The 12,726-nt window shown below is 50.9% G+C and overlaps 4 protein-coding genes across 4 annotated transcripts; 3 read left to right on the top strand and 1 right to left on the bottom strand.

The window, feature by feature from the left end:
- Nucleotides 1-54: 54 nt before the first annotated feature.
- On the bottom strand, nt 55-1,338 carry PMZ80_001412 (uncharacterized protein; the record flags this gene model as incomplete). The annotated part of the gene is made up of 3 exons (XM_064869856.1): nt 55-656; nt 713-863; nt 922-1,338. 3 exons carry the CDS (start codon nt 1,336-1,338, stop codon nt 55-57), a joined length of 1,170 nt encoding a protein of 389 aa, XP_064735353.1.
- Nucleotides 1,339-3,316: 1,978 nt separating this feature from the next.
- PMZ80_001413 (uncharacterized protein) lies at nt 3,317-5,223 on the top strand (the record flags this gene model as incomplete). Its single annotated transcript, XM_064869857.1, has 6 exons — nt 3,317-3,508; nt 3,565-3,610; nt 3,670-3,867; nt 3,920-4,131; nt 4,209-4,287; nt 4,337-5,223. 6 exons carry the CDS (start codon nt 3,317-3,319, stop codon nt 5,221-5,223), a joined length of 1,614 nt encoding a protein of 537 aa, XP_064735354.1.
- Nucleotides 5,224-8,247: 3,024 nt separating this feature from the next.
- On the top strand, nt 8,248-9,240 carry PMZ80_001414 (uncharacterized protein; the record flags this gene model as incomplete). The annotated part of the gene is made up of 1 exon (XM_064869858.1): nt 8,248-9,240. The coding sequence occupies one exon, from the start codon at nt 8,248-8,250 to the stop codon at nt 9,238-9,240; it is 993 nt and encodes a 330-aa protein (XP_064735355.1).
- A 2,430-nt stretch (nt 9,241-11,670) lies between these two features.
- On the top strand, nt 11,671-12,471 carry PMZ80_001415 (uncharacterized protein; the record flags this gene model as incomplete). The annotated part of the gene is made up of 1 exon (XM_064869859.1): nt 11,671-12,471. The coding sequence occupies one exon, from the start codon at nt 11,671-11,673 to the stop codon at nt 12,469-12,471; it is 801 nt and encodes a 266-aa protein (XP_064735356.1).
- Between the last annotated feature and the right edge of the window lie 255 nt (nt 12,472-12,726).

A 12,726-nucleotide genomic window follows, 5' to 3' on the forward strand; every position in this document is an offset into this window, starting at 1 on the left:
GCAATGTTGGTTCGTCCGCTTGTTCTGTGCTCGTCCACATTCAACTGCCTCACCTCAGTGCTTTCGTCCAATCACTATCTTCTTCACCGGTGGTGATCTCCTCCATTCCTTCCTGTCGACCGCGTGTGCTTCTCCATAACTCACTTGACTTGCTTGCGTATGAGCACTGCCACTCTCCAGCGGCCATCCAGGTTGGTCCAACAGCTCAGCATCACCCTCACTATCTTTCCTGTTCATCTCCCTCATTTCAAACGTCGACTGAACCTTGATCTCTCCAGTGCTGCCCTTCATCAGTCCATCGTCCATTTTTGCCCAGCTCTTCGCGGTACCACCGTTGCTGAACCACTTTTTCCCGCTTGATGCTGGGACACCACTACCGCCTGCATAGGATCTCCCAGATCGCGATTTGTAAGCCTCCTTTGCACTGACGTACAGACCTGGCCCACAGCCAACCATGACTGCGACGGCGGCTTCGATTGTGCCCCACAGTGCCAGCCAGCCGGGTATGAATTGTCCTTGGCCCTCACCGAGCTTGATCACACGAACAACTGCGATACCGATGCAGACCCAACCAATGCTAAAGAGGATGGCGATGCCAATTTTCTTGGGTCTAGTCACCTGTAATTTGCGGATGACGGCTAGAGGGAGGAACATCACTGGTGCACAACGTCAGTCAAGGTGAATAGAGAAGGTGTGAGCTCGGATTGCGTACCGGCAAGATCAGTCGCAACATCAGCGGAGAAAGAGTAGTACAAGGATATCAGTTGCCCTGTCATGTCTGACGGACTCTGGCATCCTGCTGGCTCAAAGAAATCCAATTTGCGACAAGACACCAGATGCGTAGGGATGTTGCAGAGGAAAGCCTGTGACGTTCCGTTAGCACACGTTGCCCTGTACATACTCAGTTATATCTCAACATACCAACACAGTAAAGATAAAGACACCCCACCACATCTTTATGAATATAGGTAACTGCTGCACAAGCTTCCAATACAGCGACAGAAAGGCGAACTTCACACACCACAATGTACACCAGAGCGTGTAGCTGTTGATGAGCAGGACCTTGCGCATGGTGACTAGGTCGGCGAGGTACTCAGGGTACATGTCTATCTCCTTTGCTGTTGCGGATTGCCAGCGGTATATCGGCTTAATTGTTGCGAGGTAGAGGATGGAACAAGCCATGAAGAACAGGTATGCGAGCAGGAGGATGTAATCGGCGGCAACACCGGTCTGATTAGGACGTCTGAAGCGAATTACAGCTCGGGAGAGGAAGACAATGCTCGTGAGGACTATCATCGCCCAAATGAGGCCATTGAGCTCGTTGAGTGTGGGCTTCATGGTGACGAGGTTGGTACTGCTGTCTGCTGCCGGTACCAATGCTGAACCTTGAGGAGGAGTTCTGTTATTGCGAGATGGCTCTTTCCTTTTGCGTAGGTTATTGCGAGCTCAGCCAGTCCTGTGGTCCTGAGTGTGCCGATGGCAGGCAATATGCCGTACAACGTGAGCAATCACAGATGCTGGGGAAGGGCTATCTCGTCATGTCTCTGTGATGGACAGGTACCACTTTTGAACTCCGGTGAGGCTCAAGATTATGAATTAGAGGTTCGGCATGAAGTGAAGTATCTGACAGGGCGGGTGGGTCAAGATAAGGGCAGATCGGGACGGGGGGATACCGTACAGGCTAGGGCTCGTGAAGGGCCGCGGACCCATCGGAAGAATATGGTGTAGCTTATGTAGCACTTCCCAAGGCTTGTTGGAACGTCGTATGCCAGGAATAATGCGTTCGCTGCCTCCCTGAGCCATGGGACCTTGCAGTAAAGCTAACTGCCGAGCATTGACACACAACACAAAATCGACAGGGGTGGCAGTCCTTAAAGAGGTGCGGGCTGCTCATGTTGCAACGAGGTCCCAGCATCTGGCTTTCGGCAGAGTACTGGTGGCTCGGATAGCTTGAAGTGCCCTGAGATGCCAATGTCGTTTCTGCATGGCCGAGCCTGCATTGCAAATCTCGCGCAGGCTGACGAAGGTGCAGAACATGCTAGCCTTTGTCTAAAGCAGGTCCTTGTATGCAAAATAGCAACCGTCGATCTTAGGCTGTAGCACTTGCGTGGGTTGGGTTCGGAGTTCGGGGGTACCTTTCCAGGATCAGCCTAAATCCTAGTCAACCGCGATACCCGCATTCACATGAACCATCAAACGTGTGAAAGACGCCACGTGCGAAACAGAAGGGTTCAAAATTGAGGTTGTACACTGGTGAGCTTACCGGGTTATGGTTTGATGTTCGTACCATCTGAAGACAGCTCAGCTTTTTTTGGTTGGAAGAAGTGTAGGAGAGGCACCATCAGCGAAGTCGTGTCCATGCATGACGGTCATGAAAGAACATGGCACGCAAAGCAACGACTTGCGTGCTTGCTGGACAAGTCTGGTAAGCGACGACCTGACCTGAAAGGGGCACAGCAGTATCGAAGGCACATGGCTGAACACCCACGCACGCCATGCGCGGCCAAGTTAACCATAACGCGTCAAGAGTCACGCTAGTCTGAATCTGGACTAAAGCACCGCGTGGCAACGGTTCACGGAGGTTACGAATGTTCAAGAGAGAGCGCGTGCACGGCTTCACTATGCAAGATGAGTAGTTTCAATTCTATCGTACATCACATGGAAAAGATGAGATGTTGGTCATATGGAATTGTTACGTCGATGTCGGAGAGCATCACAACGATGATCCAAACAGATGCTGGAAGTACGGCACAATGCTCACCGTTGGAAAAGTTCCTACGCTTTAGCACATCTACTAGCACATCGCTTCGTATCGCCTCGCGGTACGTGCAAGGTAGAAGACCCCAGGATAAACGTCCCTGCAGGTACCAACTCCGCGCCGTTGGGAGGCTTGAGTGTTGTCTACTCGCCATGTCAAGCTGTACCTACACCGTGAGCTCTACCCTGGATTGCGAGCTCTCTTGATTGGTTCCACCGTCCAGGTATAGACGAGTTCCTCAGAAATGGTTCCGAATGAACGAGGAGATTGCATATCCATGTTCGAGGCCAGTTTCTCGTTTCGTTAACGAATCTTTACACGAGGTTGATGAATTTCTTTGGACAGCTCTCGATCCGATCAGGCCCCTGATGCCAACAGCGCCTCGTTTCCTTCTTCTTCAACCTACATGTCGCTTCATCCATCAGAGTTTCATACTCGCAACCTCCTTGCTCACTGCTAACGAAAGTCGTGTGGGAAGTTCCGTTGCATCTGAGTTCTCGCTTTGATACGTGGTGGTCTGACAATTTCTTGGATTTTTTCGAATATCTTGAAGCAAAGATGCGGACCTCCCTCTCGATCTTGGGTCTTGCTCTTTGCGCACCTCTATCGTGGGCGCAAGAGAAGATTGCCGAACCAGTGGACTTCAATGCCACGGAGGCACTTCTCGAGCAGGGCATTGACCTCAGTGCTCTTGAGGAAGCGGGGCTAACCACGAGGACAAATTCGGAACATCCAACATGTATCTTGATGGTATGTATCCTTCTTCCGGCTATCCGAAACACCCAAACGACTGACACATGGCTTAGTGTACGACCCTGGCCCTAGCCTACAAAGATGAGACATATCAGCGTGGTACGCATAACTGCAATACCTTTCGAGGACCCAGAGAATGATCTAATAAACCATAACAGGTAGCTCCAAATATGAAGCATTCCGAAAGTCATACTGGTCTGATCAACAAGCCGAAGTCGAGCCACAATGTGTCTTCGAGCCCACGTCAGCACAGCAAGTCTCGGTCGCAATCCTTCTGACTCGATTGACGCAATGCCCCTTCGCTGCTAAATCTGGAGGACATGCTGCGTTTGCATCAGCATCAAGCATAGAAGATGGTACGTTATGCATTCACGCTTTGTGACACAACAATGCTGACATCATGTTTAGGTGTCTCGATATCGCTAGCGAAGTTCAACCAGATCAACATCGCTGGTGACAAGGAGACGGTCGATGTCGGTCCCGGAAACAAATGGCAAGCTGTCTATGCAAAGGTGGATAAACAAGGACTGGCTGTGCTCGGAGGCAGAGATGGCGATATCGGTGTCGGCGGTTTGACCACTGGTGGCGGTGTTTCTCTCTTCTCTAGCCAATATGGCTGGGTCTGCGACAACGTTGTCAGCTTCACGGCAAGACACCTTCATCACCGTCGTGCAGAACCATGCTAACATCGTGTTAGGTTGTCACTGCTTGGGGTCTCATATTGGAGGCATCGACCAAATCAAACCCAGACCTGTACTGGGCCCTGCGTGGCGGAGGTTCGTACCTTTTTTTGTCTTCTCCCACGCCATATACTGACAATAGCAGGTAACAACTTCGGTCTGGTCACGAACTTCAAGTTCGAAGCCGTTAAAATGGACAAAATCTGGGGCGGTCCCGTCGGATGGACTCAAGCCGCCTTCCCAGCGGTAATTAAGGCCTACTACAACCTTGGTGTCAACTCGCCCTCCGATCCTAAAGCCGCCGCCATTATGTCCTTCTCCGCCACTGGAAGCGCACTCGGCAACATCGTCCAGGTCCTCGTTTCGTACTCTGAGCCTAAGGTTGTGCCGCCGATCTTCAACGAGTTCGCCGCTATCCCGGGTGCGATCTACAACACCACCTCTATCCGGTCGATCTCGAACTACTCGGAGGGTTTCGCTTCATGGCCAGCTGGCACAAGAGATGAGATCTGGACACACACCTCCGTGCTCGATGTCGAGTTCATGACCTTCATCAAGGATACCCTCTTCGATATTGCGCCGCGTACCCAAGCGCAGACCACCGGCCTCAGAGTATCTGCCAGCTACCAGGCGATCACACAAGGCATGCTTCAGAACATGAAGAAAAACGGCGGTAACCCGCTTGGTCTCGCGGATGAAAAAGCGCCATTGCTCTTGTTGAGCCAGGCGTGGATCTGGGAGAACGCAGAGGACGACGAGACTGTATATGCTGCTATGCGCGAGTTCCAGACGAAGGTCGAGGAGAGGGCCATCGCGACTGGAGTCAACATTGACTACCGGTACATGAACTATGCGAACGTCTACCAGGATGTCATCGCTTCGTATGGGCAGGACAACAAGAACAGACTGAAGAAGATTGCGGCGACGTATGATCCAACCGGTGTGCTTCAGAGGTTGCAGCCTGGGTACTTCAAGTTGGAGGGTGCGCCGATAGAACACTTGGAGGGGACTTTATACGACATGGATGCTTGAGGGCTGTGAACTTACGTTGGCATGTAACGACGGTGCACCAGGCTTATTGTGGCTCTGCATCGGGCACAATGCACGATGCAGGACGATATCAGCTGTACCGAGTGGTGATGTTCCTATAGAACTTCCCAGCCAATAACGTCGAAACATTGCTTGCGTGCAGCAGATGAAACCGTCAACGTGCCTCATGTTGGGCAACAGAACATGCAGACAACCCTACACGTGTCTTTTGCAGATAAACACGTGCTCCTGTTTATCCTTCTATTGGCAGTAGTCACGAATACCCGCAACTGACAAATTCTTGCTCAGCGATGTTGCAAAGACTGTGGATGTGGTAAATAATCAGATGCCGGCGGCTTTCCTCGCGCCCATACGAATGTGAAAACTTGAGATTCTTACCCCTGTACGCCCTGCCAAGCGGCAGATGCTTAGCACGTCTCGCTTGATGAGGCGTGTCAGTCATCTCCGTTCAAGGTTGCAGTGTAGCAGCAAACAGCAGGGGGAAGGGGGTTATCGTGCGGCGACAGCTGTGCAATTCACAGAGTGTCGCACATCCGTGATCAGCATGGGGGTATGAGAGAAATGATTAGGTGTCGTGGTTGCGCGCCGGAGATAGTCCGAAGAGGCCGGCTGTCGAAAGCGGCAAGTTTCTGGAAGGGCCAAAGAACATGTCTAGCGGCCGTGGAACGCGGCTGGCAGGGGTTGGTCATGCCGATCAGTACTACTGCTGCCAATGCTGCGGACGCGCGGAAAGCATCAGAGCACAGATTCAGGTTTAGTTCTATACGAGCAGAACTCTGCAGTAAAGAAATTAATATAAGCAGAAGCGCTTTGATCATAGCACAGACACTTGTTTGTCATAACCCAGGTCTGAGGGCTTGATGCTACTCCTATGCTGAGGGAATGCGGGACCTTGCCCATTGCAATAGAGCGTGTCCGGCATCACAATTATGATGCCTGGGACTGATTGATCGCTTCGGAGTCCTCATGCTGGTGGACCTGGAGGAGGTGCTGTAAGAAGGCCGATCATATGATGTTCAAGACACCTGCACCCGGCTGCATGATAAAGTAATGCCGTGAAATCAAGCAGCGGAAGTCCCAGTCGATGTCAAAGATCCGCAAGCGGGAACCTTACCCAAAATGAGATGGTGCATACTTGCTTCGTGACAGGACACAAAAACAGGCAACGATCTTCACTTTTAGAATGACACTAATCTTCCAGAAGATGATCGACCTGCCCTTGGGGAGATGATTAGAATAGGGCATTCGATATGGCTTTGCAAGGAATGCATCGTGTGAGCTTACTGTACAAAAGCGACAGAATTTCCTCTTGTACGCAGTCGTTAATGCTCGAGTTGGACTTTTTGTTCCGCATGAGGAAGGCAGCTCGCAACGTAACCCTTCAAGTTATGGAACACTCCGCATTTGCTGCCTAGCATTTCCGGAAAATGGAGGGTTCATATGATCCGCTCAATCGGACGTCTGAGTAATCTGTCGTATACAGGTGTAGTACTGGGTACGAGGAGATTGAGGATGCTCATGTGCTTGATGAGAGGTACCGTACGATAATAAGACCGTCGGCGGTGTGAAGTTTAGTGGTAGATCATTAGCTCTCTGTCATGAGGATAGGCATGAGTTTCGCAGCAAGTTGGAGACATCATTGGTTAACGCAGCCCCTCATTCGTTGTAGGGCGCAAATCTTTTCCAAGGACGCCTCGACGAAAGCGAGCTTCGGGCGAGGAAGAGAGAAAAGGCTTCTAGAAAGATTTCGCTCGTCACTCGAACGATCCCAGCTGCAGTAGTGACTGCGGCTTACCGTCACTTCCTGTGTGCCATCCACAGTAAATGAGGGCATAAGTGGCTTCAAGTGGGTGCTGTATGGTTACTTCAAATATTCCTGGTGTTCCTGCTTGCCTTTGCACGCCTCATATGGCCTTTTGTAGCTTAGCAATTTGGTCATTCGACTTTGAGAACAATACCCTGCTGTTCCCGTATTAGCTGAGCTTTCTGGTACGCGCGCTCTCGTTAGCGGGCGCCTTTCCCACTTTGTTTCATTCCTACAACGGCCACTTCGTGAGGTCTCTTTGACTCTTAAATTTCTCAGTCGTGCTTAAGGACACTAAAACAAGATCCCCACTGCTACTGGTTTTCCGTCATCCTGCCAGCGTAGCGTAGAGAGGATTCCACTCTATCAGCTCAATCGCGCGATCATACTCTGTCTCAGGACTCCATACACATCGCGCACACGATGACTTGTGACCAAATCCATCTCAGATTGCTAAGATGGTAGTCTGCTACTTCAATCTTTTGCAGCACTCTTGCTCAGGACGGCAGCATATTCCATCTACGACGACGAAACATCGAGCAGAATTCCTTTCGACGTAATACATATCCAGCGGAACTACCTTCGGCTTCCTGCCTGCCTCGACCGTGTGACTTGACCGTCTGCCACAGACCATCTATTCTGTTTCAACCGTTCTGGGAAAAGCATCAATCGCGGCTTGCTGTCACTCAAAATCCATCTACAGGGCAGGGTCATCTACGTAATTTGGAGCCCGTTGTGCTACGAAGGACGGGACCAAGCAAGCACATCCTTCTCGAATTTCGACCGCAGGTTACACAACATCTTTCTCTTGTGTACAAAGGAAAAGCTTAGTGCTGTTGTGTCAAGAGTCTGGAACAAACACCACCAGAATTCTTGTACTGCGATCTACGTTCAGACTGCAATTCGCCAACAGTTTCATGGTTTTGTCGTTCATCGCATTAACACTGTGTTGATTCAAACGTGGGGAACGAAGTGAGCATATCTGAGCATTACACCCGGTTTGCGACCATTTGAGAACTGCGCCAACGACCAAAAAAACAAAACATCACCAATTGACTTTCGCACACCGAGGTGAACAGAGCGAAATGACAACGAGAAAAACAAAAAGCCGACCATTTACGCGAATCTGGCCTTACACTCCCGAACCATCTCCTCCCCTAGAAGCCACCCAAGTAACCATTACCATAGACGAAGACTTCAAGATGGCATCAGAGAGCACCCGCCCTATAAGCGTCGTTTCGAAGAAGAACAGCGGTGGCATCTTCTCGCCAGGCTACAGACCAACATTAGACGACGTGCTGAATGGTCAAGCTCCGTCGCCTTACACCCTCGCCGCATACACTGCTTTTTTGTCGCAGCAACATTGCTTGGAAACGCTGGAATTTGTCACAGAGGCTAAGAAATATGCAACCAAATACGATGAATCTGCTGCAAGCTACCATGGCATGCCATTGACAACCGACAGTTCAGAAGGATTTGAGCTTCAGCAAGACTGGATACGCATTATGGATGTGTATGTCAAGCCTGGCGCACCACGAGAGATAAATTTACCTGCGGAAGAACGCGACGATTTAGTGGAAGAGTCATACGAGCCAAGACCACCGAAGCCAGAAGCATTAGATCCTGCCGTGCGGCGCATGCGAGACCTTATGTCAGACTCGATATTCATACCCTTCTGCAATAGCGTTAAGACGGTTTCTCACGCAGCGACATACAATGCACTCTCTGACATCTCACGGCCGTCTGACCTGGATCCATCTGCCATGACATACGAGGAGCGGGGCAGTAGCCGTCGAAGACAGCAGCCTACTAGACGGAGGTCGCCACCTACGAGTGCAGGATTTCAGCCATCGCGGTCTCCACCGCAAGCTACAAGTCGATCGTCTGCTCTCACATCAAGTTTGAACAGAAATAGTAGTTCTCGGTTATCCCAGCACCTGTCGAATACTTCTGGAGTATCAGAGGGTGCACTCACCGATGACAGTGGGAGCGGTAGTAGTCCAAATCCCGGAGATTTGGATGCTACATTGAGCCCACCTTTGACCCCTCCGCAGTCAGATATGCCTTCAACCCATAGCCATTCCAGCTACTCCCATATGACGAAACCATCGCGTAGTGAGAGCGGCGGGTGGAAGAGAATGGGTATGAAGATCTTCGGTGCGAAAAAGAAAGGCTCTTTCCACCAAGACGAATAACTTCGTGGTCTTGCAGGCTAGCTTTGTGGGAAAACAACGATGCATATGGCAGGAGCTTTGTTATCAGCAGGAGTACGAGAAGTCATGCGGCCCAGGATACGGAAGGAAATTCGAGGACGGTATGCTACGTGGCAATGATTTATGACGGTATGAGTATGAGTAATAGGAGGGTTACTTTCGAATGAGATATTTCACGTTGATGATATGGACGAATTTATTGGTGTGGTATAATCCTGCAATTGAGCAGGCGTGATGGTTGGATGCGTCGAGGTGGATTGTGCTAGAGGACATTGATGCTTTTATACGCACCTTGACCGACAGACAATGAAACTCTTTTTTCCTCTTCAGTTATTCTCCTATCTTCTCCGTGGGCGGGAACACGTTTCGATGGCTTGATCGCAACAACAATGACCCCAGGGCAACGATAGATGAGCTGCTAGACCGCAAGTTCACCGCGCCCTTGGCATGTTTTATCTGTGCAAACGACAGTTTCGAGGTGTCACGTTTCGCGCATCGAAGCACGGCCCATCGACCACTGCGACCTTGTTCAGACCTCGTCTCACTGACATACTGGATGTTCAGCAATACATAAAGGTCATCGTCCATCGCACGTCCCTCACACTAAGCGAAATTATAGCACGAACACCTCTGCGCAGCCCGTTCATCGAGGCGCGGCTCATTAAGCTAGTGAAACAGAGCTGACACTATTCAGCGACTAGGCAATAGTATGCCCAATCGCATGATGCGAACAATGGGCTAGTGCAAAACATATACGACTCCTTCCTGTGCCGACAGATGTGATTGGATGGATCATTCTTCGCTAATCGTTCGAAATGCTCCAATGCACATCCTCTCCGAAACTAACACCCGACAACTCTGCAAAAGCATCATGATTCTCTTGCCCGAAGCTGTATATCACCACTGGCCAGGATAGCCTCCATTTCAAGCAGCGTAGGTCTGACAGTGTCGATGGTGATTAGATGGAGATACGGACAAATTGGGTGTGCTCATGACCCGTCAGTGCGAAGATCTTCAGTTCAACAAGCTCCCAGATTGGCTTCGCTTTAGCGGCCTTGGGCGCCCGTCCAGGAACTTGCGGTGGTCCCAACCGGGGCTTTCCAACTTCCCTAGCTTCTCTCAAAAGGCTGTCTTTACGGTTGTTGACATTCCCCATTGCCATGAAGGTCATCATGGTCTGATCATCATTGTCTGATCACCATCGTTCACGCTGCAACACCTGCTACGCGAGTGTTGTATTAGTATTCACCATGAGGAAAAGCAGGACACGATAAAATCTGAAGCACGCATGGAGCACGGGACTAACTTGAACCTTCGCGAAGCAATAACAATTGCTGTCACCAAGCTTGTTGGTAGCGTGGTGAGTGTATACTGGCGTCGACAGGCACAGCCAGCTCGCAACTGTCAAGTATGCCGGGTAGATACTCTCACAGTGTGGTGCTTGCAGACTACTCGTCCCGGGGGGTAATCTCTCTCCCGGATGAACAACGTGCAAAATATGTCACGTCCTCGCCACAATACCAGGAATCATCAGTAGCTCAACCCCGGGCGCGCGGCACCCGGTCGGCTCAAGCGGTATACAGCTCGCCTGCCAGATCAAGGGAAAGACGGGATGCACCAGTGTCAGACCGATCACAACCATCTTTGGCTACCAACGTAACTATATCTCGCCCACGAGTCAACGTGCCCATTATCGACGCCTCACGCGAGACAACGAGACAATCGAAGAGATACTCGCAAACATATGAGCAAATACCACGAAGTGCGCCCGCGGTGAATGTTATCAATCATTCGGAACCAAAGATAGCTTACGGACGCAACCAGCAGCACCATGATGTCCGGATAGGTCAATCAATCACCTATGAGGCAGCGAAATCAGATGCGAAGGCAAGGAGGGCATCTGCCTATCTGAGTCCTGATACGGCGTCAATGTATCCTGCTTTCCACGTATCGAAATCAAATTCCAACTCGAGCCTGAGAGAGGATGCTTCAGTGATCACCCGAAGGCGTCACTCTTCTGTCCCTAGGTCGGGTGGAACAAGCAGCTCGGAGACCTTAGCGCCATCTTCCGGTCGTCCCACTGCAACCGCTCGTCAAGCGCTCCCAGTCGCCGAAGCTCAGCTATCTAATCACTCCAGTTCGAAGAAGCTTCAGAACAGCATTCATGCGGCTACTACAATTTCTTCTGATGGACGAGTGACGCCAGAAATCTGGAGATGTCCTATCACGCCAGAGCATAAGACATCGAATGCGGAGGGGCGGCTGACGCCTGAGATATGGAGATGCCCTGCTACCCCAGAGCATGAAACGAGGAAGGCAAAACAAGAACAACTTCTCAGAGAGCAGGTAGCGAAGGATCAGCAACAAGCGAGCCCACACAGCGTAGAAAGATTGAGTTCGAATGAATCAAAGATGTCTCGGCACACGCAAGTTCTGCGACCTCAGCAAAGCGTCCTAGAAGAGCCTGACTTTGATGGGTTTAGTGACCTAGATGTACCGTTGCCAGCATATTTCGATGGTCCCAAGCGGGCCGCTTCCCACAGCAGAGATTCAAGCCAAGATTCAACGCTCATCATTCAGAGGCCTGAAAGCCGAAGTGGACGGGAAATTCAAGCTCGAACAAGTGAGGCGCGGCCAGTAGCATCTCCACAAGCTCCTTCCACAAGAACTACAGATCCAAACACGCCTTCGAGAACGACTCCTTCAAGCACCATCGAGTCCTCTCAAGGACGACGCTCGAACAGCTCTGTCTCTAGCGTAAGCATGCCAAATGGCTATGTGCAGTCGAGCAAGAACGTTGCATCTCCAAGGAAAGACGTTCGCGCATCCGGCGAGAAGGCTTGGCGTCTGCCCGAGATATCAGAAAACCATGGCTTTTCGCCGTCTATCTTCGAAGATCACGAAGGCAACAACGATTCTACCAACCTTGATGTAGTTGACGCGATGAAATCGATTGGACAAATCAGCAGTGGCAAAGATGTGACATTCGATGATGCTGCAAGCGAGCTCAGCGCCGCACTTCCGCCTCCGATCACGAGGTTCAAAGATGACGAAGACGAATTCAACGCGAACATGGCAAAGCTATTTGGGGAGGGAGGTGATAATGCTATCTCCAAAGGAGGCAGTCACACTGTTGGTCGCTCGACTGTGAAGAAGGAGAAAAGAGGATTCTTCGCGAAGCTCAGGTCGAAGAGTCAACCGCCGCGAAAGTGAGTCAAACCTCTACTTTAAGTATACATATCTGCGAGAGTTTTGTGAGCGCCTTTGCAGTCGCTGATGCGAAGTGGACGTGTAGTAAGCTACAGAAGTCGCGCCTACCGGGCTAGTGAGTGCCGGTCGCCCTTGCCATCTGATCACCACATGAACATCGCGCCTTCCTGTACGAAATATTAAGCACACCGCCCTTTCTACGAGCCACACCTTGCAAGAATACCATGATACGTTCTGATCTCTACATCCTGCAAAGGC

Source organism: Knufia obscura (assembly GCF_036327395.1).
Source record: "Knufia obscura strain CCFEE 5817 isolate CBS 148926 chromosome Unknown scaffold_1, whole genome shotgun sequence".
NCBI classification, from domain to species: domain Eukaryota; kingdom Fungi; phylum Ascomycota; class Eurotiomycetes; order Chaetothyriales; family Trichomeriaceae; genus Knufia; species Knufia obscura.